This window comes from Dufourea novaeangliae, unplaced genomic scaffold (genome assembly GCF_001272555.1).
Source record: "Dufourea novaeangliae isolate 0120121106 unplaced genomic scaffold, ASM127255v1 scaffold120, whole genome shotgun sequence".
NCBI lineage: Eukaryota > Metazoa > Arthropoda > Insecta > Hymenoptera > Halictidae > Dufourea > Dufourea novaeangliae.
The window spans coordinates 363406-391249 of NW_015373994.1; the positions used below are offsets into that span (position 1 = coordinate 363406).

At 49.8% G+C, this 27844-nt stretch overlaps 4 protein-coding genes across 4 annotated transcripts; 1 reads left to right on the top strand and 3 right to left on the bottom strand.

Moving 5' to 3' along the window:
* Window positions 1–299: 299 nt before the first annotated feature.
* LOC107187916 (short transient receptor potential channel 5-like) lies at window positions 300–1864 on the bottom strand. The gene is made up of 5 exons (XM_015576116.1): window positions 1777–1864; window positions 1273–1394; window positions 1031–1179; window positions 578–713; window positions 300–512 (listed from the first exon to the last, which is right to left on the bottom strand). Exons 1-5 carry the CDS (start codon window positions 1862–1864, stop codon window positions 300–302), a joined length of 708 nt encoding a protein of 235 aa, XP_015431602.1.
* A 329-nt stretch (window positions 1865–2193) lies between these two features.
* On the bottom strand, window positions 2194–3203 carry LOC107187920 (transient receptor potential cation channel subfamily M member 5-like). Its single transcript, XM_015576123.1, has 2 exons — window positions 2908–3203; window positions 2194–2698 (listed from the first exon to the last, which is right to left on the bottom strand). The coding sequence occupies exons 1-2, from the start codon at window positions 3168–3170 to the stop codon at window positions 2233–2235; spliced, it is 729 nt and encodes a 242-aa protein (XP_015431609.1). The 5' UTR covers window positions 3171–3203; the 3' UTR covers window positions 2194–2232.
* Window positions 3204–3891: 688 nt separating this feature from the next.
* Window positions 3892–15863, bottom strand: LOC107187919 (serine/threonine-protein phosphatase 6 regulatory ankyrin repeat subunit A-like). Its single transcript, XM_015576122.1, has 14 exons — window positions 15519–15863; window positions 15334–15435; window positions 14170–14271; window positions 13769–13885; window positions 12983–13183; window positions 12499–12882; window positions 11927–12247; window positions 10297–11524; window positions 9875–10050; window positions 9351–9779; window positions 8023–9049; window positions 7284–7397; window positions 4692–4959; window positions 3892–4351 (listed from the first exon to the last, which is right to left on the bottom strand). The coding sequence occupies exons 1-14, from the start codon at window positions 15861–15863 to the stop codon at window positions 3892–3894; spliced, it is 5274 nt and encodes a 1757-aa protein (XP_015431608.1).
* Window positions 15864–19103: 3240 nt separating this feature from the next.
* Window positions 19104–23953, top strand: LOC107187924 (acyl-CoA synthetase family member 2, mitochondrial). Its single transcript, XM_015576127.1, has 8 exons — window positions 19104–19223; window positions 19337–19874; window positions 21354–21537; window positions 21833–22039; window positions 22169–22303; window positions 22893–23006; window positions 23212–23448; window positions 23522–23953. Exons 1-8 carry the CDS (start codon window positions 19130–19132, stop codon window positions 23858–23860), a joined length of 1848 nt encoding a protein of 615 aa, XP_015431613.1. The 5' UTR covers window positions 19104–19129; the 3' UTR covers window positions 23861–23953.
* Window positions 23954–27844: the final 3891 nt, after the last annotated feature.

Sequence of the window (27844 nt, forward strand, 5' to 3'; positions counted from 1 at the left end):
TATATTTTTCAAGGAAAAAGAGTGTATTTTGCAGAAATTTTCTTGCCTTTTTCTTCATTGTGCAAGAGTAGAATTCATAGGAACTTCAGGATGACTGTCACAATTTATATTATATCAAGGATTTAAACGTAGCGGAAGAAACTTTGGTTGGTAGATAAGAATAATTTTTTACAGTTGTAGTTTCTAATATTTGCAACAAGGTAAAAGAGATATCAAATAGAAGGTATAAAGAGTCATGTGATGAAGTATATTGCGAATCTAAAGTGTTCATAAATGTTAGAACAAGTGTATAAAAACATTTAAAAGTTTGTATTAATTGTAGAGGAATCATCTGAAGGAGGCTTTTCAGTTTCATCTCCGAACTGTACTCTGTACTTTTGCCTCACGAGATCCCATTCGACGACGTTTTCTATTTTCGACGAGTCTTTGAAAGATAATTGACTTTCCAACGGGCTTGGTCGAAGTAATGGAAAATTAATGGCGTCTCGTTGCTGATGCGATATTCCGTTGTCCTGTGCGAGAAGGAAATAACAAACGTCGATATTTTAGAATAAGGATAATTTAATATTTCACATACCTGAAGGTATGGGCGGCTCGCGAATAGACGCATCACACCCGTTTTGCGCTCGTGGCCCTGCCGCGCTTTGCAGGGTTTTACAGCGTACGCGATCCAGGAGGAGAAGAGGTTCAATGGCGATGGCGCTGTTTTTGTTCTTAAAAAAAGATAGCTACTAATTTTTGTCGCTCACTGAACAGAATTATGTTGTACGAATGATAACAATGTTTCTATTCTAGCGACGTTACCTTTTCACGATGAAAGTTCAGAGAAGACACGATAATTCATAGAATGAAAATCGAAGATTTAATTTACCGGAAACTTTGGTTACTCGGAGTAAAAAACATGGTTCCAAATTGTTCGTTAGATAAATTTAATTTTCTAATTTGTATATCGTATTTTTATTTTATAATTTTTTCCCTAGTTAGTCGACAGGATTACCGACATTCCATTGAACGGATAACGTCTACTTACTTTTGCATTTTGCGAATGAGCTTACTCAGCCCGTACTTCCACTCGATATCGCTCTGGGACTGGATATTTTGGTAAGTGTCGGACATCATCGCGATCAACAGATTGATCAGCACTATAACGCTAACCAACATGTAGAGAGAAAAAGATACCTGCCGGAACATTATCAGGTGATCATTGACCGAGGATTCGTTGAGCTGTAAAACATGTTACCCCGAGTGGCGTTCTGCGAACGTTGTCCTGACCTTAAACAAATATATTGTCCAGCTCGGTTGCAGTTTTCGTTTTAACGATACCGTGAAGTCGTCCGTGTCCTTTTGGCCGAAAATAGCGAAGAAAAGATTTTCCGTCATTTCGATGGGATTCACTTTCACTGAAAGAACGTAATCAACCGTCTAAGTTGGCGAACGTATCCTCGATGGAACGCAGAGGTTGTGTGTCTGAGTTGCATTTACCAGTGACGATTCGAACTTGCATGAATTCATGAAATGTAAATGATTTTTCATTCGAAGGTGATATGGTTGAATGTTTTAGATTTGATCCCAGTTCGAAATTGCATGCCAGGGAAATGAATAGGAGAGTCATGATCACGATCGACAGAACAAGAAAATAGAGCATGAAGAGTGAATGGTCTATAAAATGAATTTCGAACGTTTCAAACGGCATATGCATGAGATGTCGAGACGACGTTGTGATCGAGCGATGAAGAATGCGTGTTGTGATCGACAAGAAGCTGATCATCGGCGGACGGTCGATGCACCGATTTCGCGATACAAACGGATATCGCGAATACGCGTACACGGTATCGGTGGGTTGCAAGCGTCGTGAAGCATGCATTCATGCAAACATTCTCGAGGATTGTATCGCTAATACATTAAAGGAGTCGCTGTATCGGTTTCTCAATTTATAGGTGAAACATTGAAGGCGCAGATAGTATACTAAACAGTGACAGTGCACGAGGACTAACCACCTTACTGGTATCGTTATGCTCGTAAACGATCGTCGGTGTTACACCGTGTCGCGAGAAAGGATGAGAGGTTCGCTGGTAGTAGTACAACCACAAAACGGGACCTGTCGATTTGGACGTTTATTTTGATAAGAAAGATCGTCGTACGAGAGGGAACTGTACAATATATTTGTTGGAAAACAATGTTATGATTGGCCGTCTGTGGTATTGAAGCATCGATCGTCGACAATTGATCGATTCAGGGAACTGTGGTGGGCGCAGCCTGATTTCCGGCGGTTGGCGCGACCAATGTGTTTTCCAGAGTCGCCGTGAACGTCTCGTGTTCCGTGGACTCTTTCGATTCCTCGGCGTGTTTCTCGACTTTCTCGCCGTAGAGATCACGGTATTTTCGTCTGACCGCTTCCCAATCGACGACGTTGTCGATTCTGACCGCGTTACTGAACGATAGCTGGCTACCAAGGGGGCTCAGGTGAACGACGGATAAGGCGACGCTGTCTTTGTGGCCCACCTGAGTCTTTTTCACTTTGGACAGCCACTTGGCGCCCATTCTGGAACGCGGAGATAACGCGTCGGATCTCTGCAATCCCCCCATCAAGCGGACGAGAGAAGGTCGTTGCTTTTTCGCGGCGCGTTTCTTGCACAGCTTGTACAAATACGCCATCCAGGTGGTAAGCAGATTCAGCGGGGATGGCGCTGTGCTTGTCCTGCGCATTCGACAAATGTGCACCGGTCAATTATGATGTTTTCGCGGTGTACCCTATGCAACGAATGGGGGAGAACCGTCGATGAACGAAACAGAGCGGACTCGACATCGGAATACGCGGGCATGCAAAACGCATCGGGGGGGAAATTTTACAGATTGATAATTGGAGAGCCTGGTTGTTGAGCGGTGGATTATAACAGTCCCTCTTACCTGTGCATGTTCCTAACGAGCTTACTCAATCCGTACTTCCACTCGATGTCGGACTGAGCTTGTATCCGCTGGTATGTGTCGCTCATCATGGCGATTAGCAGATTAATCAGCACGACCACCGAGACCAGCATGTAAATGCCGAAGGCGAGCTTGAAGAGCACTGTGGTCCACTCGGGCTGCATTATTTCGACCTTGAATTGTTCGTGGGTCGTCTGACCGAAGATGGCGAAGAACAATAACTCAACGGCCAGTACGGGACTCATCCTGACTGGAAATACGTGGGAACGATATGTCTGGTGAAAAAGTCTGTTGCACCGCGGGCCGGCTTAAGGCAATGGATGCTGTCTGTATGTACGTATGTATATTATAATGTTCCGTGTGTGTGTTTCTTTCATTTTTGGATGCTTGTAATTGTACGTGCATGTTCATTGTCCGCCTCGAGCTTCTCGAGGCTTCTGTGTTGCTAACGGCTAATCGCTAAACCGCGAAAGAAACCTCTGCGTCGTACTAAGATCTTAAATTTAAGGGGATGCATTCGCGAGACTGTTTACAACTCCCGCTGCTAATTTTCGCTTTTTGTTCAAGTTACGAGGAGACGGTGGATTTATCGCGAAGAAACCGTCGGAGCGGGAGGAGGGGCAAATTGAAGCGCAGTCCAAGAAGAAGGATAGCCATGCTGGGTCAACGTTGGACTCACGATAACACTCGTATCACGCTGTATCGTGTTCCGGACGCTACTTACGTAAATTCCGAAATGCTACCAGCTCGGGACTATAGACTCGCGGTAAAGATCGTCGATCTTCGAAGAGGTCACGTGTCCAACTACGAGATGTTGCCTAGGATGATATTCTTTCGACGCGGTAGAGCTCTTTCTTTTTCTTTTTAATCGCATCATCGCGGTTCGGGTAATTTACAATCGTACATTCGCGACGGGGTGGATCGAACTCTTCCGTTATTTCCGAGGCGAGGAACCGTATGGTTCCTCTAGATCGGTGGCGTCGAAGTCGTCGCTGGTACCGTGGACGAGTTGGTCGCCGTCGGTCCGTTCTCCTCCTCGTTCTCGTTCTCTTCGTCCTTGTCATCCTTGTCCGCTTCTTTCTCAGGTTCGTTGCCGGTCAGTGCCAGGTATTTCTTTCTGATCGAGTCCCAGTCTACCACGCTCTCGATCCTGGTCGCGCTATTGAAGGACAATTGGCTACCGAGAGGACTTAAATGCACCACGGACAGGGCGACGCTGTCTTTCGGTCTGACCTGACCCTTTTTCACTTTCGCCAACCATTTCGCCCCCATCTTCGATCTTGGCGACAGACGACCGGCCCGCTGTAGTCCCATCATGTGGACCAACGAGGGCCGTTTACGTTTGGCTGCGCGTTGCTTGCACACCTTGATGAAGTACACGATCCATGTAGTGAGCAAGTTTAGGGGCGACGGAGCGGTGGTCGTTCTGCAACACGGAATCGCGTGTCCAGGCTATCCCGCAGAGATTTTTCGGTTTGAATTTTTGTGAACTACAAATGGCGAGTGACGCGACGCGGCAGGTGGCCGAATTCGCAAAACGAGATATAAGAGGGGGATTGGTTGCATTGTGTTTATCGTGGTTAGCACGATATGCATAGTGTACGTGGCGACGATTATTCGTCGGCAAAAAATGCGTAGGCTCCCTTATCCGCGGAGGTGAATGTTTTCGTGGACGCAACATACATTAACTTGAATTCCGATCGGAGCGCGACGAGCGATCCGGTAACGGCCTCGAAACGAGATACGTTCGCCCGCGAGAGGCTTACCTGTGCATATTACGGATCAGTTTACTCAGCCCGTATTTCCACTCAATGTCCGATTGCGCCTGTATCCGCTGGTAGGTGTCGCTCATCATCGCGATCAGCAGATTAATTAATACGACTACCGAGACCAACATGTATACGCCGAATGCCAGCTTGAAGAGGACCGAGGTCCACTGCGGCTGATTGGTCTCGACCTTCAGCTCGCCGTGGGTCGTCTGGCCAAAGACCGCGAAGAACAGGTACTCGAAGGCGAGTACCGGGTTCATCTTTACTGGAATTCGAGGCACAACACACATATGGTTCTTGATTTTTGTCTTTTTTGTTTGTTTGTTTGTTTGTTTGTTTTTTTTTTTTTGGTTTCACATTGGTATTCTCTCGTGAGGTTACTGGCGTTTTGTTGCTGCTTCGTGCCGTTCAGACAGGCTGGCTACTGGTGGGCTCGCTATGTATGGATGCGGGTGGTGTATCATACGCACATTAGAAGTAAACGAACGATCGAACGAACGAACGAACGAACGATGAACGTACTTGAACGAACATGCTCATGCTAATTACAGAGACTGGCCATGCTTTGCGAATAACGTTGGATGCATGCCGGACGTTCAGGTGAGCTTCGATCCACGTCGTGTAACATTTTTTTTTTTTGTTTCGGGTGTCGTCTAACTTGTCGAAGGTGGTATTTGTTAGTTACTTAGTTCATTTTTTTTTTTTTTGTTCTTTTTGAATTTGAATTATTCTATATTCCGTCTGGTGCATTACATATTTTTTTTTCATTTCTTTTTTTCTCTCTCATTTGCAGCGCAAGGTACATATCCGCTACGAGCAACTTCGCGCGGGATGCATCGAGTCGATTTCTACAAAAGCCGGGATGGGTGGTGTGTGTGTGTGTATCTATATACGTTATCGATCGCGCTGGATTGCACGGGCTCTCTGTGTGCTCTTCTCTACCCCCGTGTCTCCGGAACTCGACGGGACTGGCAATAATCGATTCGTTTGCTCTGGACGATGAGATGCAGCATGCAGACGACGACGAACCGTTTGTGTCTTTTTTTTTTTGTTTCTCTCTTTCTCTCTCTCATTCTCTTTCTGTCATTCTTTCTCTCACTCTTTACTCTCTTCACGAGCATTCGAAAGGGAATTTTGCAAGTAGCGGCGCGCGCAGAACAAACACGTAGGATAACGCAGAATAAGAACTATGTATTTACCGTGCGCATGCAAGGACAAGAAGATTCGGACGCCTCGCTGCTTCCCCCCGAGTGATCGTCGCGTCGGGAAACAACGCAAAACGACCGTCCCCGGTGTCGGAAGACACGGAATTATTAAGGTAGGCAGGAAGGAAACGTGTCTGTATGGGGACGAAACGGCAGAAGGAACGAATGGGAAACGTAGAACGGAGAGATCGAGAGAGTTCGAGGATGTTGGATTTGTTTCTGGTTTGAATGTGCGCGCGCGTCGGACAGTACCGCCGGGATCGAAACGATGATACACTATGCCCGGGATAGCCATCGCTCCGATGTCCGTATACACGACCTGGCCGAACACAAGTGACACACAGAACACGCATTGCGCAAGACTCGAACAGCACGAGAAAAACAACATTGCTCTTTGTATGGTATAATATAACAAGTAAGTAATGCACGTTCAGAGAAATATGCAGAACGATGCACAACACAACAGAGGCTGTGGAGAAACGCGCGCTCGATTGGCGCCCCGTGATATAAGAAAACAAGCCGGCAGTGGTCGTCAACCCACACTCGGCGGGTGTACGTACACCTGTGATCTCGAGATCGGTGTATCGAGATCGAGATCGAGCCGTCGAGTAGTGATGTCGTTACATTCGAATTGTATCGATATTTCGTATTGATACCACAGACTACCGATACATATGTATATCAGAAATGAAAATATCGATATTATGGTTATCGATATTTGCAGTTAAATTAGAAGTAATTTAATCGAAAAATAAATATAAATCATTTATCGAAGCTGATATTTACTAAGGACGGTTCTGAATGCGGAAAAGAAATCGACCAATCGCAAACTTGTCCATTTTCCTTGCGGCCTGTTACGTTACGACAAATACAGCGATTGTATCGAAATTTCGATATTACCGTGTTAAGTATCGATACTGGAATATATCGTCACATTAAATATCGATGCAAAACGAAACTGTATCGCCCATCACTACCGTGGACACACCGAGTAGCCGCGATTCGGTCTCCCGCGGAATGTTTCGGAGTCAGATGATATGTCCATGGATGGAGAAGAAAGAACTCAAAAGAAAGGATCCAGGGAAAATGTTGCATAGAAGATGACGAGAGCAGGGAAGCTGCGTCGGAAGGCCGAATCGCAGGCGCGGGTTAACGACGCGTAGTGAGACACACATTTCTCGCGTCTGTTTGATTGGAATCACAGGCAGCAGTCCCAGCAGGCAACACACATCCGGCGAAACGCACAATGCAGACGATACGACACCAAGAAGAATCGTGTCCTGCATTCCGTTGTGCACGTGCCAATTTGCCATTCATTTCGCGTTCCGTTTCCGGTTTGCGGGAAGATGGTCTCGTTAGACCGTTCCCGCACGGCAAAACTTACTATCTCGGGAGTTATCGTCACAACACTCATTCTTTTTCTTGTAGCGGCCGTAGCGACGAGGAGGCGCCGTCGACGGCGTCTCCATCATCCATTCCGTAACATTGGCCAACAAATCTATTTATTGTAATTCAACCGATTATGCGTTTATCACGAGGCGTTTTGTTTTGTCTATGGCTTAAATAGTCGGGGGCAGTTTGGACGGGATCTTGGTGCATCATAAAAAAAAAAAGTAGTGTATGTATATTATATGTATATCTCTGTCGATATCGGACAATCTCATGGTGCCGCTTTACGTTCGAAACTCGTTTCAAGTCAAGGCGTCCCGCGAGGGTCTAAGGAAATTTCGATCGCCAAGGAGGCACGAGTTATATTGTATATAGTATACCGAATATCTTCGAAAATATGATTCGTTGATCGAGCAGATTTCCGCACAAGGAGATGCGTCGAGTACGCGTGTTAACGTAGCCGTTGAACACGGCTTCGAACACAATAACGAGCCGTGACCCCGATGAGACGGTATTCGTGTATATACTCGCGCGTATCGCATGTTCGCGGTCCCATCGACCGCGCCGCTGACTTATCTTTTCATTTTTCTTTTCTTTTCTTTTGTATATAGACAGAGTATAGCTGCGATCGTATCCGAGGGATAAGACAGGGGTAAAAGTCAGGAGGCTATTCTCTCTCCGTTTCTCTCTCCCAAAAAGAAATCTAAGAAGGATCACGTGCTTGACGAACTTACCGTCGTTGAAGGCGCCTTTCTTCTTCCTGTCCTCGATACGTGCGTCCTGGATCGATTGGTTCTTGAACGCTTGGTTCAGCGCGACGAAATGCATCGAGAAACCGAACACGAAGATCGCCAACACAGCGAGAAATCTCGCGAGATCCTTCATCAGGTTCCCGATGATGATCGCCCACGGGCCGAACAGATGATGAAACGACAAGAAGTCCAGGATCTGCACGCAGGCCAACAGGAAGCTGAGCGCGAACAGTTGGTTCCTCAGGTATAGGAGGGTCGGCCAGTAGGGTCGGCTAACGATTACGAAACCCATCAGATGGAAAGCGACCCCGAAGATCCCGAACAGCAACACCGCCAGCTTGATCCAGCCGAGGCCGCTCTTGTCGCTCGGATTGGTAAGCTCGAATAGCAACAGTCCGGATAGCATCACGAGCAGACACCACTCGTACCAGTACGGCAACAGGCTCGCTCTGACCACCGGGTATATAGGAATTATGCCGACCAGCAACAGGAAGACCATCAGATAAATATGGGACGTGAGGTACGACATGAACTTTATGATCGGCACGTTGTTGTACTTGTGGCCGAGGGGAAGAGCGAACACCACCCAGACAGGTGGGCATACGAGGAACGCGATGAACAACAGGATCGTCCTGAACGCGTTCCAGTTCAGGCTGCCCTGCCAGAGCTCCTGCAGATACCGCTGCACGACCGTGTGCGCGATCACTTCCTTCTGCTCGTTCTCGATCAGAACGTCCAAGAACTCGACGTTCCGTCGATCCATCGAAGTGAGAATTTTCCCAGCGGAATCCGCGCCCGCCGCAAGGGCCAACAGTTCCGTAGCCATCGCCTCGCACTGTTTCCCAGCCGCGATCAAATCCTTCGCTCTTTCCTTCTCTTTCTCCGACAGTTTCATGTAGATATTGGAGAGTTTCGCGGCGGTGTCTACCGGTGCCGGTGACACCAACACGAATTCCTCTATGGGCTTGTTGTTGTGGCTCTTACTGCACACCATCATGTTATAGACGAACTGAAAGACAAAACACGAGTTCGATCTGCGTCCATCACGAATACCATTTCGTACAATAGGGGGGAGGGAGGTGGGAATTTAACGAGGAGGGGGATCGCGTGCACGCTATCTACAGAGTCGGTACTCGTCGAAAATTTATCGGTTCGACCGAGAGCGATCATTGCCTGCGTTAAAAGAGTTTCGTAAATTCCCCGTTGCGCCTGGTTGCTCGGGACCTGGCTTGGGTTTCCAAGGGTGGAGGGAAACGAAACGAAACGAAACGAAACGAAACGAAACCGTGGTATACCCCCATCGGCCTTACCCTCTTATCGTCCATCAGGGCATATGTATCGTGCTCCTTCTCCATGAGATACTTGAGCACGTCGTTGTGGCCCTCCGAGGCGGCGAACCAAATCGGCGCGCAACCGAGATTGGTCTCGCTCTTCGGCGATGCGCCGCTCTCCACGAGCAGCTTAACAACATCGAGATAACCGGCCCGTGCGGCGCAATGCAACGGGGTCCAACCGTTTTTGTCGGTCGCGTTTATTTCCGCCCCCTGGCCCAGAAGCACCTCGACCATCTGGTAATGTCCGTGGGTCGCCGCGATGTGCAGACCGGTTTTCCCGTAACGATCCGCGCTGTGCAACAGCTCCGCCGATCTGCTCAGAAGCAATCCCACCACGGTGATGTGACCGCCGAAACAGGCCAAATGAAGCGGATTGAAGCCGTTCTCGGTCGTGGCTGCCTCCACCTGCGGGCAAGTATCATCACGCGTTGCGTGTCGCGATCATCGAATCGTCCCGTGGACGGGGCGAATGTTTCTTACGATCTTTCCACTCCAGATACCTGGACACCGGCGGAATTCAACAACAGCCGGACCACGTTCTCGTTCCCGGAATAGGCGGCCAGGTGCAACGGCGTCATCCCAGATTCCGAGCCCAGCTCCCCTACGAGGGATCCACTGGTCGGTGGATCGGATTTCACCGTACCCGGTACATAGGTGAGCAATTCACGTACAGTGTCTGCAAGAGTATACATGGAAATTCTTCAATTTTCGTTGAGGATAAAGAGTGAGACTACAGTGGACTGTTGATTGTATATTGCCGAGGCTGTAGGAGGGTACAATTCTCAAGTACTTGAGTAACTTGAGAAAGCGAATTTGGGTGCGTGAAAGTACACACGAATAGAACTCCCTCGCGTGGCATTATAGCAAACTGCATTCGATCAAGAGTCCACTGTATTTTATATTCACAGAAGGAAGACCGTACCAGCTTGTCCGAAGTAAGCAGCCACGTGAAGAGCTGTAACGCCGAGTTTCTTGCTGGATATACGAAGAGACGTGGATGATCGCATAACTTCTAACACCTGACCATGCCCGTGTTGGGCGGCAAGATGCACCGCGGTGAATCCCGCACGATTCTCGTCCGCGCACGACGCGCCAGCTCTGACCAACGCTTTCACCACCTCCGCGTGTCCTCCCTCGGCCGCGAGCTGAAGCGGCGTCGCCTCCGTCAGCTTGTTACGCGCGGAGATGACACCTTGCCGGTCGAATTTCATCAGCTCCTCGATCACTCGCACGCTGCCCTGCATCGCAGCTATGTGGGCGCAAGTGTTCCCGTCTTTGGTACACGCCATCACCAGACTCGGATGCCGTTGCAAGAACAGCTGGGCGACCTCCGCGTAATTGTTCATCGCCGCCGCGTGGATCGGTTTCTGGCCCTGATCGTCGGTAGCGTCTATGCTCGCGCCGAGTTCCAGCAGAAGTTTGCACACCTCCAACTGGCCAGCCCCAGCTGCCAAGTGAAGAGGCGTTTGTTTTCGTAACGTGAGAACGTCTATAGCGGCGCCGTGGTCTTGGATCAGAAACTTGACGAGATGCGAGTAACCGTTCATCGCCGCCAGATGCAACGCTGTTCGACCGACCCGCGACTTCGAGTTTATGAACGCTTTGTTCGCGAGTAACGCATCGCAGACCTGTAGGTAACCGTGTTCCGCCGCTAGATGAAGGGCAGATCGTCCCTCGAGATCGAACACGTCGACCCTGGCGTGATTCGCCAGCAATGTTGTGACCAGCTCCATATGGCCACGGTGCGCCGCAATTAGCAACGGCGTCCAGCCGACCGCGCTCTGACGGTTCAACGCTTTCTGCACCTCGGTCGCGGACATACGACTAATCATCTCGGACAACACCTCGTTGTTGCCGGCGAGCGCGCAATAATGGAAAGCCGATTCCTGCGTCTGTTTCGTTTGCAGAGAGACATCCGCTCCGCCCTCCAGTAGGGCGCGAACCACCGCTCGATCGTCACCGGGAACCACGACTTCCGACGGTTCGATCTGGGCGGCGTAATGCAGAGCGCTCGCGCCCTCGTTTGTCACGCTGTTCACGTAGGCAGTCGCCGTTTCCGGGCCCTTCCTCTCCTTCACGAACTGGATCAGGTGCCGCACCACGTCCGCCTTGCAACCGCGGCAAGCCAAGTGCAACGGCGTTTCACCGTTCTGCGGGAGGATTCGCGTCGTCGTGGAAGAGGTATTAGAGAAACGATAAAGGTGGAATTATAATACTAATTATAATAGTATATGTTACTATTAGTAGCTGTATTTGAAGAAAAAAATTGTGATGCTTGCTGAATTCGTCTCACTATTCTAAAGTGATAGGTTTATGTATAACAAAACTGAAGGTGGCCTTGAAAACTCTGGAAACAAAGGTTTGACAACAAATTGGGTGCAATCAACTTAAAGCTCTCAAGTTATGTTATATTAGCCAAAAAAAATATATACGATCTAGCAGTACAATAATCTAAGCTGATCGCATTTCGTGGTCCATCCTGTATATTTATAAAGCTCTCTTATTCACTTAATCGATTCATCCCAACAGTGGAATTATTAGGATTGTCCTACCTTCGACTTGTACATGGGATCCCCGCCGTCCTCGAGGAGCAGCAACAACGTGGCTAGGTTTCCGTGACTAGCCGCTACGTGGACAGGTGTTTGACCGTCGTCGGTGGTCAGATTCGGTCCGGCTCCAGATTTCAGCAGCATCAACGCGCATCTTTCACCGTCCGGCACCCTGGCCGCAATATGAAGAGGAGTCTCGCGAAGCTTGCCGCCCCTGACGTGTACTTCTGCACCGTATCCCAACAGAGTTTCGACGACTGCCGGTTTCGCGTTCTCCACGGCAATGTGCAATGCCGTGTAATTGTCGTTGGTCGTCGCGTCTACCTGCGTATGGTTCGCGGAGCATAGGTCAGAAATTATACAATATTTTCGGTTTTAAGCCTTTAACAGCCGCGTAACAGGGTAGTTTTAATCTTTATGGGTTAGCCATCGGAATAGGTAACTGGCTTTAAGAGCGATTACTTAACGCAATGGGCGGCCCCTCCCCCCGCCTCCCGGCAACTATTCCACGAAGTTCAGAAAGTTATTCCGCTCGCAGTGATCCCTCCCAGCCATTTGAAATTCCGTGTATGTACCTTCTCGCCCCGTTGCAGCAGAGTGCTTATGATCCCGACATGACCGTACTTGGCCGCTGTGTGAATCGACCGGGCGCCACGTTTGTTCGGCATATGCAAGTAGACGCCCTTCTTGAAGAGCATCGTCGCGCACTCCGAGTGGCCGTTCAACGAGGCGATGTGCATCAACGTGGACCCGTCCTTGGTCCTCTCGAATATACTGGCTTTGAACTTGTCCGCGAGCAATTCGATTATCGTTGCGTGTCCGTTCTCTGCGGCCAGATGCATGGGAGTACGATCCTGGTGATCGGTGATCGAGGCGGAGGCCCTTACACCGTAAAAGTACTTGACCAGGGTCTCGTCGCCCTCAGCGCTAGCGATGTGCAGTGCCGTTTGCCCGTCCCCCTGAAAGGCCGTGTAATGTGTAACTGCCATGGGTATTTTCTATTCTGTTTCGAAAGTTCTAACGGTTTGTCTGACTGTCTGTCTGTCTGATTTTTCGTACATTTTGCATGTCCACAGTCGCCCCGTAGTCTACCAATATCCGGACCATATCGATGTCCCTTCTTCTGGCCGCCAGATGAAGCGCGGAGTCTCCTGTCGGGGTGGTGGTTCGAAGCTGTTCCGGTGCCTGTTGAGACAACAGTTCCCGACACATCGACTGGTTGCCAGCTTCCACCGCTAATAACAGTGGTATCTTCCCTTTCTGCGAAAACGTATAACGTAAAGGTCAGCTCCGTATCCCCGTAGCTTCCTAAGAATTTCGATCCGGGGGTTGATCCCCGAGTTAATCGTTGCGCTATGGGTCGATTACAGCGAGGAAAGAAGAACGTGGGCGGGACGTGTGATTTCCATAAATAGCCGTATTTCGTAATGCGGGAAGAAGTGAATATCGACGTTGGCGAGCCGAATACCGTCCCAGTCCCCGTTCGTTTTTACGAGACAAAGAACGGAGAACATTAGGAGAGCTGTACGCGGGGAGGAATGGGGGGAATGGATGAGGAATTGGTTGAAGGGAGGCAGAAGTAGAAGAAGAGGAAGAAGAAGAAGCGACCCGGCGGAGAATTATGATAGCTGTTCGGTACCAGGCAGTGATATTCCCGGGGCATCATTCGCGTCACGCGAGAAACGTGGAACGGCGGAATCGGGACCCATTGGGCGATAGAAATCGTGATGGAAGACGAATTCGGTCGATTGGTGTAACGTTTGAGTAAGAAAAAAAAATAATGTAGCAAGTTCACGGAAGAATTTCGAAACATAGAAGGAAACAAATTCGTTATCGTATGCTTACCCCGTCGACTTTCAGTCTGATGTCTCGTCCGGCGGCGGCCAATAGCGCTCGAAGAATCGACGTCGCTGTGCCCGTTTGTCTCGACGCGACCAAATGCACCGCAGTTTGTTGTTTCGGCTGTACTTCGAACATTGCACAATGTTCATTTGTAACAACAACTGAATCGTGGAATTAATGTATTTCAGGGTTGGGACACGTGAAATGGAAATACTACTACGAGCCAATGACCCAAGGTGGAAAGCCTTGGGGCGAACAACGAGAGAAACTTTCAATCAAGATGCCCGTGAGAGTTTAAAGTAGTAACGACCTTAATGAATAAACTGGCTCTATCGCGGTATTCCCGGATCCACGGTGCTTTAGAATGGAAACGATAATCGATGGAAATTGGAACTGGTTCCTACCCCTCCAGTGGCGTACGGATCGACGCCGCGTTTCGACAACAGCAGCTTGACGACGTCCTCCCTGGAGTACATGGCCGCGATGTGGAGAGCATTGTAATTGTCCTGTGAAAAACGATCAGCGATATCGTGAACGGGACGCGGAACGATTTCCGTCTATGATCAACGCGAGTTCCATATACCCCCGCCCCCGGTTCTGCGGTTACTTCCGACCGATCGAACGAAATAGCTCCCTGGGTGGCCTGGGATCGTGGTCGAGGAATAAATCGCCAGGGGAACCGACAAGATTCGCTGGTCTCGAGAGTGGCTGGCAGGGAAACCCCTGGGGTTATAAATCGCGTTTTGCCGCGCCCAGAATAAAAGGAACGTTCTTTCTATATAGGATCGAACGATTTGAAAATGATGTCGGACCGATGGGTGGGGCACGGCGAGATCACGAGGCTCGCGATTAGCCTCGTTAGGCGAGCACCCCTTGGGCGTTGCGTCATCGTTTCTGGAATCGTTCGAGAGGTTCCTCGAATTCACGGTGAATGGGGAATACCGTTGCATATACTATAACGTTTCCGTTGCGTGGTAGCGGTCGGTCGTTCGGCCAAGGGCTCTCGAGATTCGTGGAAGCGTAGGCGTCGTCCCATAATCATCTCACGGCCGCGAAGAAACGCGCCGATCGAATCTCGAAAAGTCGCGTTCGTTATCAGCGGCCGTAATCAGGACTACTTTTTCGCCCTAGTGACTCGACGGCCTAGTTATACGGGCGCGCGTTACTTTCTCGCTACCCCAACGGAACCCCTTGGCCTTGGCCCTCCTTCACGCGATCTTACCCACCTCCGTTCGACTTCAACACGGATTACAAGGAGATCGTTAACTGTACACGTACCGTGGTCAGAGCACACATAAGGAGCCCGACCGCCACGCAGAGCCTGCCTCGAATATTACGTGTCGCGGCCACGTAAACGCGGGCACGAGTTTATTTTATAAGCTAACGCCTCGCGAGCCGAGTCGCCGCGGCACGAAAACCGTATGGTCGTCGTCGTCGTTCATAGAATTCGGCGGGACCATGCGAATGGGATCGATCCGCGGGAAGTCCTTTGAATCATTTCACGGAAGCGTTCGCGTAACGGTGATCAATCTCGACTATTAAGGAATTATTTTCACGTGGATACTTGCGTTGTTTCTCGCGCCCACGTCCGCTCCCAGCTCGATCATCCGGTCGAGCAACGCCGTCCGATTGTCTTTCACAGCGTACATCAGCGGCGTCATGCCCGTCACCTGGAAATATCAGAAGACAATATCCGTTCGTGAACGAAAATCAGTGCAATTTCTCTCCCGATCGATCGTTCTCGTCAACTAACCGGGTCCATGAGACCGGCGAGAGGCGCCAGCGTGCCATCCTCCCCGACGTTCTGCACCGTCTTCTCCAGAGATTTGAGCAGCTGGTCCACCGGTGCCCATTCTCCGCGCGCGGCAACCCCGAGGAGCTTTTGCGCGGCTTCCCTCGCTGTTGCCCCGGCCGATCCAGGCTTACTTCCGGGCTGTGTTGCATCCGGATTCGTTGCACCGGCGGCGGAGGCGCCGGTACTTCCCGTCGAGGACGATCCACCGGCGTCATCCTTGCCGACCACGGGGCTCTCCTCTTTGCTCGAGGGGCTCTTCTTGTCGTCCTTCCCTCCCGACACTTTCTTGCTGTTACTGCTCATGGTACCTCTTCCGTGGGTGTCTCATCGTCGAGCCTGGCATCATTCGCAGATCCACCACCGATCGGTTTATTCCTTCTTTCGAAATCCTGTTCGTAGCGAATCCCCGTCACGATTCTCTATCTGATCCGTTGATTCCTCCGAAGCCCTCGATCCCTGATTTCTTACCGTCACGACGGGCTCGATCGCATTGACAACGGTCGGAGAGCGGTGGCGTCGGTACCCTCGAGCGCGTGTTAACGGCGCGTTTATCCTGGCAGTTCTGAAGACGCTACGTAGCGGAGGGCAGCTCTCCCTCGACCCTCTCGTTGGGAACGAAGATCGACCAATCACTGTCACGCCAACGCGCGAAATCACGGGGTTAACGGGGCGGGTATGTGCACCACCGAAACGAATCGAACCCCCTCCGGTCACAGCCACGGGGGCAGCACACCGACGGAGAGGACGCGCGTCCTGCCTAAACCAGAGCCTGACCGACCGGCTAGAGGCCACCGTAGGCCTCGGTTCCTCGGAAGCTAAGAAAATGCGGGCAGATCCGTGCACCGAACCGAGCCCAGAGGTGGTAGCGGCGGTGAAACCGAGTGTGTACACGCTATACCCACCACCAGCAGGTTCGAAGGGTGGTGGGGGTGGCGCGGAACGGTGGTACGGTGGTGGCATGGTCGACGTCGACACGCGACTTCCGGCGCGGGCCACAAGGCACGCCATCCACCTATCTCGGCCCGCCGGTTTTAGACTAACCGTTGCCCTCCTCCTTCTTCCTTCACCCCTGACGACGACGCGATTTACCACCGCTATATCAAGAGCCCTTCTTTCCTCCCTCGAGGGTTGTTTTGTTTCTTCTTTCTTTTTCTTTTCTGTCCGAGCGTGGCGTTCCTCCCTTTTGAGGAATGAGATTATACTTTAGTTCGGAATGTCGAGCGTGGACAACGGGGGAAACTGCAGGGGTGTTACGGATTAATTACACCGTGAAATATGTAGGATTGGTCGAGAATATTCGGGCAGTTTTCTGACGATGATAGAGTTATCCTCGGGTGCTTTGACGGGAGTAACTTTTGTTCGCAAATACTGATAGAACACGGTTATTTCTGTGGCTGTAAAGGAAAACCCCCGATGTCAGAATTTGAAAAACTTTGGGTTTATGCATTGATCGAGCTGTGGAATACTGGATTCATGTGTTTGTTCGAAAGAAACGCATGGAAACAAATTTTATACGAGCGGACAAATAACGCAATTAATCCGAAGTGCAATATTCAATTCATTAACCTTAATGAATTGTTCGCGTCCGATACGTAACGTTTCTGTATCGGCAATGATTAATTGACGATACGAGTATTTATATTATATATGTTTTTCAGACGGTGGCATCCGGTCGGTCAACCAACAGAAATGCACTTTGCGGTAAACATGTCATAATTACAGTGCCTCCAAACAGTGGTTCATTGTACTTCAGTTACAAGAAAACATTCTGATTAATATGAGTATAAAGACCTTATATCCAAATGCATTGAAGAATACTTGTCTGATCGGATACGTTCCATGTCTGTGCGGATAATATACATCGACCTTTGGGCAAAGCAACGTAAGTCCACTATATTTGGAGATTACGATGGTAGTCGTGTCTTCTTTTCTGACCGTTTTTTATTTTTTACTTCTTTTAATCTGCGTATACTATCACTTATTTTCTATGAAATAAAACAAAGATATTCATGCTCCATATTTTCGTTTTACCGAAAATAGCACCTTATCACATACGACATGTATTTTACAAAAAGAGCAATGTCGTGCACAGAAAAATATGTAAAATGTCGGAAATATACATTTAGGTGATAAAAAGAAAATAAGTAAATACAGTTGATAACAAGAATTTGTGTTTAAAATTGTAAACGACAATATCTCGAAAGTGAAAAATGCAAAATTCGGCGTTTTTTCTAACAACCACAGATTTAATAGTTAACGTTTAATCCAATGTTGAGCAACCGAGCCCGCTCGCGCATGTTTGTGGGGGTCTGTAGGCCCCCAACAGGGCGCCACAAACGTGCAGGTTTTTCGACTATCTTGGATTCAGAAAAGTATACAATACGAGTTTACAATATATTTGTAACAATATGTGCATAAATTCAGTAAAACATGGCTTAAATATTATTCAGACTTATAACAATAAAAATAATTCTAATAAAAATAATTCTAATAAATAATGGATTTATGATTTAAAAAAAGAAAGGAAGCGTGTCTGGTTACGTACGACCTTTTTCACTCTGGCATTAAACGTGTTAAAAGAGACATCAGAAGAATCGTTATGATCGGTTGCGTTAAAGTTAGAACCTTATCGACTGATTTTTCAATGCCATAACCACGTGAGAACGATGATGTATTGTTTTTCGGTCTCGTATATCACGGACACTTTACATTTTTCGTTATTTACTATTCTGCTACGAGCGACAGAACGTTTTTATCGGTGTTTCTTCACGCGACACCGTTTTATCCTCTTTCCGTCTTTCATTGTACTTTCTTTCGATTCTTTCTCTTGTCGCTGGGGGTTGCATTTCTCCCTCGAAACATCGAGCAATTCCCTTCGAATTTATAAACGGTGGAAACGAACGTAACTCACCGAACATGGTGTGCGTTTTTAGTACTCGGAGAATGTACGAGTCGAAAAACGCTGGAATGAAATGTACCTTAACCCCTGTATTTACGCAAGGAACGATTCCCCTTTCTACACGGCTCGATTAGACATTCCAAAGGAAGGACTATTGCGTTGCAACGAGGCCAACGATAACGAATTATCTTGAGGAAAGTCCGTTTATCATTCATTCATCGGCAATAAAGCCACCAGACAACCGAAATATTCGAAATATTCTGCATTTTTGACAATAACATCGTTATTGCCGAGGGCATCGTTGTTAATTGCCCCTAAGAAAAGTGACTTACCCTGATAACGCGACAGCGAGGCCATTGCTTGCGATAAAAAGATACAAAGGAAACTGCGATGTTCATTTATCATCGACAGTTCCATGATTGCATAAGTACCCGTACAGAACTTTATTCGTCTTCGATTTTTAGTTAGCAGTCGATGCTTCGCTTGTGTAGTGTGCGCGCACGTCTGTCGGAACTCGACTGGAGAAATAACGGGTACGAAACCGACGTATGTAAATAGTGTCAATAGTAAATACATCGAGTACAGACTATTATTATAGCTTGTGCCGATAGTGTGACATACATATAAGAGTTGGTAGCCGTCGGCACAATCGAATCGTGAATCGTTAGACATGCTGCGCTCGACGTTAAGCAAGAGCTCACCAGTGATCACCAGTCTTCATGGTCACCGTAGATACATTTCCATTTTGGAAAAGCCGTTCCACGGTGAGTAGTGGTTCGTCGCCTTGAAAACGACACTGTACATGGAGTGAGAGGAACAGATAGAAAAAGAGTTTACGTAAACACTTATCTAACTGTTTTTTCTGTTTTTAATCCAGATCGTTCGAGGGCTTGGCAATCGCGCAGTCTTACCGCGGGACAGAAACGATTCAATCACGAGACTCGGACGAATGTGTCGTACATCTCGGAAGGCGGTAGCGTGCCGTTGTTTGAAAAGACAGTGGGACAATTGCTCGGAACTGCGGCGACGAGATGGCCGGAGAGAGATTGTTTGGTGTCGATCGAGGGGAACGTTCGTCTGACGTTCAAGGAGGTCTTGGATCGGGCGGATCGTTTGGCGGCCGGTTTGAAGAAACTCGGCCTTAAACACGGTGATTGTTTAGGTATATGGGGACCGAACGACGCCGAGTGGTTCATAAGTTTCATGGCAGCGACCCGAGCGGGCCTGATACTCGTCGGGATCAATCCCGCTTACCAACTCAACGAGATCACCTACTGTTTGGCGAAGGTTGGCGCGAAGGCTGTGATATCGCCGGAGGGTTTCAAGACGCAGAACTATCCACGCATGTTGCTAGAGGCAAAACAAGCGTGCCCCAGTTTGGAGCACATAATTATCTATTCGAAGGATCACGTGAAGTAAGGGAGTAAGCTTTCGATCAACGTCACAAGCTAGTGGTAACGACCGTTCAGGGAAACACGGGATATCGTAACTTTCGGGGTACGCGGGACAAAATCAATGGACACCAGTCTCGGTTATCTGCCGCGAATGATATACATACCAGAAGCAGGATCCCATCCCCGTCCATTTGGAATTTCGTTTAATTTAAACCGCGGAGGGAACGGGACATAGCGCGCGATAACTCTTGGTATCCGGCCTAGGGCTCGGTCGATAGCGGGACAGTACGGCGACGATGCCACGTAAATCCTTCGTCCTTAGGAAACGCGGTCGCTGTCGCTGAACGACGGAGGGAACGGGGCTATGTAGGGACGGTTTAGAAACGCGGTTAGCCCCTTGGCGTGGTAAATTCGTCGTAGGCGACCGACCGGCGGTTTCTACTGATAAGTTCCCTCCAGATCAGACGAGGTCGAACGCGACCACCGCGCCAGTTTTAATGTATTCGCGGCCGCGTTCGCTTTCTGGCTCGCCGCGGGGCTCCCCCCTTGATTCTTGAGTCATGAATATCGCGTGATCACGAGCCGCGACGCGTAACTTGGAATTCGACTTCGTTGGAAGCGGGTTAATCATCGGGGACGGTCGAGTCTCGAGGTTTTAATATCGCCAGCCGTGTAAACTGTTCTGCGCGTATCCGTACGGCCGTTTTCCCTTTCGTCCCCTTGTGAAGATTATGTTCTTACGTGGATGTAATTTTTCCAACGTGGATGTGTAATTGTTCGAATGGTCAGCATGTAAACGGTTTGTCTCCGTTGAATGTCGCGAACTACAGTAAATTATCGATGAGTGTTTGGAGGCTCCTCGGCAGTAACGAGATATGTGAAATTACACTTTCCACTCGCACCGAATTTGTTAATGTTCAGTGTGAGCCTTCGAACACTCATCGAGGATTTACTGTACCATTAAACGAATGTGTCTATTGTAAAGACCCGAACGCATGTCACGGTTCGTCGAGGAGCTTCTCGACTCTTTCGAACGGTTTCAGTGATTTGGTTTGATGATAGCTATCGAAGGCGCGCGCGGAAACGGTGGATGAAACGCGAACAGGAACAAATTATCCGGAGTGGTTGGCAATTTCCTAAAAACACGGCCTCGTAGTCCTTCCTCTCGCGGCTACGAGGCCGCAACCAGGCCACCTGCAGGCCACCGTCGATTGATCGTCTCGCTCGCCCCATCCAGAGGAGGCCAATCTGGCACCCGATTCCACCCCTCCACGCGTCGGGGACCTCGTAATTTTCGTACTTCTGCCCGATCATCGGGGTCGATTTGATTAATAATCGCTGCCCCGCGAAAGGAATCACCGTCGACGCGCAATTAGGTTAATGGCTGACCCATTACGGGTTGTCGGTACGCGGCGCGCCACCGATTTGTGTTTCGTAACGCCATGGAGCGTACGATCCAGCCGATCGATACAACACGTCTAACTACGAATCTTTTTGCAGCGGTACACGACGGTTCCAGGATGTGGAGGAACTTGCGTCTAAGAAGGAGGTCGAGGCGATCGCTGCGGAACAAGACGCGATATCCTGCCACGCAGGCTGCAACATACAATTCACATCTGGGACCACGGGGAAACCGAAGGCGACCCTGTTGTCGCACAGGTCTATGGTGAACAATGCCAGGCAGGTGAGACAGTCGACGAACGGTAGGAGAGGCTGGTGGGACAGTTTTTGCGGTGTTTAATTCTTAATAAATAATGTGGGCTAAGTATCATTGTAACAGTAATTATATTTGGTAAGGTATATATTTGGATATATCTTATTGAACGGTGAAAGTTCTGGTTCAACCAGTTCTGGTCTCCCCTATGTCCCCTAGTCGGGGGTTCTTTTCTTAGTTCCTTTTAGTTCTATCTAACGAGTTCTAACGATTCTTAACTGTCTTATAGTCGATGTATCGTTTATTATTACTCTGATCTGTGTAGGTTCTAGAGCGATCGGAAATTCGGGAGGGACAGAAGGTATGCCTGAACGTTCCCTTCTTCCACGCGTTCGGCATAACGAACAGTCTGGTGATGCTACATTCGGGGATCGCCTTCGTGCTGGAGTCGCGCTCCTTCAATCCCGTCAAGTCCATAGAGGCGATGGTGAAGGAGAAATGCGAGATCGCTTATGGGACACCGACGATGTGGGTAAGAAAGCAACGGCGTCGTCGTCGTCGTCGTTACGGGGGTGGGTGGACGGGGGCCTGAGGGAGGGGGGATGAAGGCAATAAAATTCTCGTCGGCCTGTTCAAATAAGACGTCGACCGTTTGCGTTAGATCAATCTTCTCGACGCCCATCACCGACTTCAACCACCGCCAATAAAACTGGTCTGCGGCTTCACCGGAGGCGCCACCGCCTCGCCGGCGCTCTTCAAGAGGATTCGAGAATGTTTTCATTTCGACAAGATAAAGGCAAGCGTCAGACTACTGGAATCGGTTAATTTATGGTTCGTGAAACGATAAATCGAAGGCGAACTACCTTACGTTATCCAACGTAACAAAAGTATAATTGCACGTAAATTCATCGGTCTCAATCGGTGATTGTTAACGTTACTTCATGGTCGCATAAATCTCCATCGCCTTTATAAAGTAATAATGTTCAACGAACGCGACGTTAATCGCCGAGAAACTTCGATCGACTCATTTTACGTTTAATATTGTCGAAATATCTTCGGTCCTTCGTAGATCGGGGGAGGGTACGTCATAGGTCGTCGACACGAGGGGCTCGCGCGGCCGATTCGGGCTGGCATAACGCGTTCCGTACACGGCCGTTATCTATGCACATATCTCTCGCGCCGAGCAACTCCTCGGCTCGTATGCATAAATACGATTCCGCGAGGAGAAATATCGTTCCTTGCCTGGCGATCAATAATGTTCTCCCTTTCGCGAAATCGGCCACCATGGAATGGTTTCGGTTTGCCCCCACGTTTATTACGTTCCATCCGAAACGGCACGATTGCCACATGCTTGGGGGGGGGTGTTTAATGCTCGATTGCCGTAGACGGTGTTCGGTCAGACGGAGGCGACAGCGGTGGTCTGTCAGTCGTTGCCCGGCGAATCGACGGAGCTGACGGACAACACAGTCGGTCATATCTCCAATCACATGGAAATGAGGGTAAGAAAAGAAACATCATCGATTCAAACGTCATCCCCACCATTGGGGGGAGGTCCCCCGGGGAACCAGTCAAGCGCCTAGTGGTGGAGATGACGCGTGAGCACTCAGTGCCGAGCAGCCTTCGAACACTCATCGATGATTTACTGTATTCCACGTTTGAATAAACGGGTTCACACTGCGCTTTGTTCACGCCCGTGTGTTCTAGGTTGTGGATCAGAAGGGATCGATCGTGCCGTTCGGTACTATCGGTGAGCTTCAGGTACGCGGTTACAACGTCATGATGGAGTACTGGGGTGACCCGGAAAACACCAAGCAGACCATCACCGAGGAAGGTTGGTTGAAAACAGGCGACCTTTTCGTTCTACGATCGGACGGCTACGGTCATATAATCGGACGGCTCAAGGACGTGGTGATACGGGGCGGCGAGAACGTGTTCCCGAAGGTACGGGGGTTACCGTGACCGGCTACCGTTCGATCTTTCGTTATCCCCCCGGTGAATCTCCGGTTGGTTACAGGAGGTCGAGGACTTTTTGATGACGCATCCACTGGTGCTCGAGGCGCAGGTTATCGGTGCCTACGACAAGGTCTACGGGGAGGAAATTTGCGCGTGCGTGCGTCTTCGTGAACGCGCCCGTCTCACCGCGGACGAGCTGCGGGACTATTGCAGGGGGAAGATCGCGTACTTCAAGATACCGCGTTACGTCGAGTTCGTCGAGGATTACCCGAAAACGGTCAGCGGAAAAGTGCAGAAGTTCCGATTGAAGGAGGAAATGGAGCGTAAGGGCGTGATTCCCAGCGCTCCACCGAGCGAGGACAGAGCTTCCGGTACGCCCACACATGTTCCTTCGAGTTAGATGAGAATTGTCGACGTACTTCGGCTCGAACCGTCCCGATTCTTCCTAGCTGCACACACATTACACCTGAGGTGGCAACCCAAAGTATTCGATATGAAAAATACATTTTATTTTAATATAATATTTTCTAACAGAAGAAAGTACGCGCGGGCTTGGATCGAACCGTTTGTTTTGTCACGCTGTGTATGAACAGCCTCGGGGAAATTTCAGCTGTAATTCCGTTTATCGAAAGTGTTATCGCCGGAAAGGTCACGGTAAAAGATAAAGGGTTTACTATGACACGCGCGACGCTGCCAGAGGTCGCCACATGTCTGTAAGCAGAATCGTTGCCGTCAGGAGTCGGTAAGGTAGAAAACTGTGTTCGATATACGTCCGGGTAGTTACCATCGAATTGCTCAATCGTTTTTATTTATTGATACCGTTACCTTCCTGTTGTATCTTGGCGTTACACTATTTTAGAGAGTGTTTGCTTGGCGTTATACATACTATTTTACAGAGTATTCGCTGGACTCTTTGCACCGTCCACGAGAACGAATAAAAGTATAAAATTTTCTCGGAAACGTATTTAATCGAGTACATATGTATATTTCGGTCGATGCCGCGAACGTAACACGAGACGCCGGAGATCTCTCGTTTCCTGTGCAGCACGCGTTCGGCGTACTTTTTACGCTTACGCGAAGCCTCGTGGCTGTCTGGCGTCCTTGTGTAAAACGCTGATCGGTGATCGATGACACCCCGGGACCAGGAAGCGATGGATAATGAGGCGCAACGGCGAGGAAAGGATGGAAGCCGATGGAACGCAAGTTTCTGCGACGCCATGGAAGTACGAGCAGGCATACAAAAAATTGGACGAAACGCGAAAGACGAGCGTGTCGGTGGGCGAGAAAAAGAGAAGGAGATAAAAGGAAGAAGGAAAGAAGCCATCGAAATCCGCGGATTCGAACCGGGCACGTGTTTCAGGTGGCCGTCTAATTGAGGATGGATAGCCCCCGGGCACCACTGCTGCCCGAGAGTCCTCTTCTCTCCCAAGACTGGAAGAAGACTTGGAAGAGGCGTGCATTACCGCGGCAGATGGTGGTCGTGATTGCAGCTGCTCCGCCAACGAACACCTGCCGTTTTCTCTCCAGCGCGGCCGATTCCATCGAGATGGACGAAAATCACTGTCCAGCCTCCTTCGTCCGTTTCGTACCTCCGATTCCTTCGACGTTCCATTCCACGAGTGTGGAACTATTCGAAGGGAAACAAATCGGGAATAGAGATATTAGCTATCGATCGACCTCCGTGTCCCCCAGCGGACAGTTCCGTCGGATTTACGAACAGTTTCTGGTAATAGAGAAAATAATGAGGACGATAAAGAAAGAGGGAAAAAGAGGGAAATTCGAACGGTAGTCGACGAAAGTGATTTTTACCGTGTCGCGTGTTGTTGAAATCTTTTTAAATATCCCCAACGGGACCACAAAAACCACGTCGAGATGGGCTTGTAGTCGGGCTGTCTCAGGAGCGAAATTAATTCTGGCGACTCGCCAAAATCTACGAGCGCGCGGGACACGAAACACCCCGTCGGAGGGAGGGCAGAGAGAAAGAGAGAGAGAAGGGTTGCAGGAGTGGGCCGGTTGGTTGAGGGCAGGGGATGGGGGTTACGCTAAAGGGATGATAGTGGCACCCGGAGAGTAAATTCGCTCGAGACAGATTCGCGCGGAAAATTGTCCGCGAAAATTGGTGGCCGTTGCCGCGTGCCAGGCCCGACAGCCCCGGAATAGACGACCGTGACCACGATTTCTCTTCTCCGGGGAGGGAAAGGAGCACTAACGAGCTGTCAACCGTCACCGAATCGGGACCGTTCTCCGAGATTCACACCGTGCTGGTGAAACGTCGATGCAGAACCTCGCGTCTCGGCCGTTTTCATCCTCCACCATCCAGGGAAGCTTCGCCATCCGAGGAAGGCAACAGAGAGACAGTTCGAAAATTCACTTCTTTGGTTCGGGACGTAATCGATTCGTCCCCCCTCCGTTTCGTTCCGGCTCGATTTCCGGCGGGTGACTGACGAGGAGGATCGCGACGCGCCGCGGCGAACAATGAGACCGCGACCCGATGGGACGCGAGGAAACGATGAAAAATTGAAAGGGTCGAAGGACACGACTACAGGAGCCTCAGGATCGAAGAAGGAGAAAAGAATGGGAAAGAAATTCCAGGGCGGTAGGCGGAGAATGGCGGTAAATTAATAACGGCAGCGGGCCAGAGGAGCAGTAGGGGGGAATGGGGGTTCGTTTAATCGCTTAATCGAGACTGCAGAATGCCTGGAGAACCTGAGGGGTAGGGGGTGGTGGTGGGCATCGCGCGAGCTTTCGTTTCGTCCCGATGAAAGCTCTCGAAAGGGTCGGCAATTACTTAAAAATGAAGTTGCGCGCCATCATCACCGCCGCCGCGTTTTCTTCCACTCCCCTCGGTGGCGCCTAGAACGTTCACGGGTTCACCTCTTTTCCGGTTTCTTTCAGACCGGTCCTTTCCATCGCCGTTGCTTTTACGCGGTTTTTGCACCTCCGCCCCCGGTATATCCGGTGCGAGTGGAAGAGAGTTCGCGATAAACCGTGGCTCGACTCGCGCGTATGGGTCCTCCGTCTCCCCCCCCCCCCCCCCCCACAAATAGTAAAACGGATGGCAGACGACTCGAGGGCACGGCAAACACTCGAATAGTAGCCTGGATCGATGGAAAAGGGGTATACCTACCTACACACCTACGTGGGAGTCGCGGCAACCGCCCTGGGTAATAAAAGAGTCCGACCGCGTAAACGTAATCTCCACCGTGCCATCGTCCATATACGCCTCTCCGCGCGTCCTACCCTCACAGGCAGACCCGACAGTTCCCGTCCAGCCCGAAACCTGTACGCCCCGCTGCATTCCTGACGCTCAAGCTGGCGGTTGCTGTCCGAAATGTGAGACTGGTCGCGGTCATCTCGAGGAGAATCTGATACAAACGAGAAGATCGGTATATGGTGGCTGTTGGCGATTGCCCTCGCATGACGCGTTCGAATCTTGCACAATCCTCCAGAGGACGGTGAGAAATTATCGTTCCTGGAATGGGGAAGATGTTCGTAGAAAGAATCGGAATATCGTTCTCTCGAAACGTTAACTCACGAGACGAGACGTCTGATATTGTTCGATGCCCAACCTAGGTACTTATTAGACTGTTACGACACTCTGTCACGTGTAATGGAATAAACCTCTTCAAGATCTTTGAAAATTGTCGCACTCAATTCCACGACTTGGAATCCAACAATATCAGGCGATGGCCAACGGAGAAGTTCGTGGTATATACAAACGGTGCACGGAGAGAATCAGCTGCCGCGCGAGGGACACTTGTTCCTGGTGGCACGTTGTTCATCCTTCCGCGCGACGTTGTAGTTTCCGGCTTGGAAAACGAGAGAATGGACCGTAGTGTCAGAGGGAACGGAGAAAGCGACGAGTAATAAGGAGTCCTATCTTCCCCCACCAGACAAACTATATTTCGTCTCGTTTGCGACACGTAGACCCCCGACGTAGAGTAGACGCGTAGACGACACGTAACCGTTCGCCTATATGGAATCGAGGTTACGCGGTCTACTCGGTAATGCACACGATCGATATTCTTATTCCAGTGGCGATCGCGATGGCAAAGGGAACGAACGGAACGAGTACAGAAAAGGTTTTTATGGGGGACGGGACTTCGACTCGTAGATCGATCGAAAGAAGCCAGCCAGTCGGTCGGGGGGAGTGGAAATAGCGCGCGCGATGCGGCGAATTACGCGGGCCTGGAAAATAGGTAACAATGAATCGTTGGACGACGCTCGTTTTTGCGAAGTGAAGCGTCGCGCGCGCGAGGAACGAGTAGCAGTAGCAACCGGGGTGTAGCCAGATGGAATCGCCATGCAGCTACGAATCTCGGTTCCGCGTCTCTGTCCTGAAAGGGTGGGGGGTGTGGATGGGGGGACAAAAACTCCTGGAAGA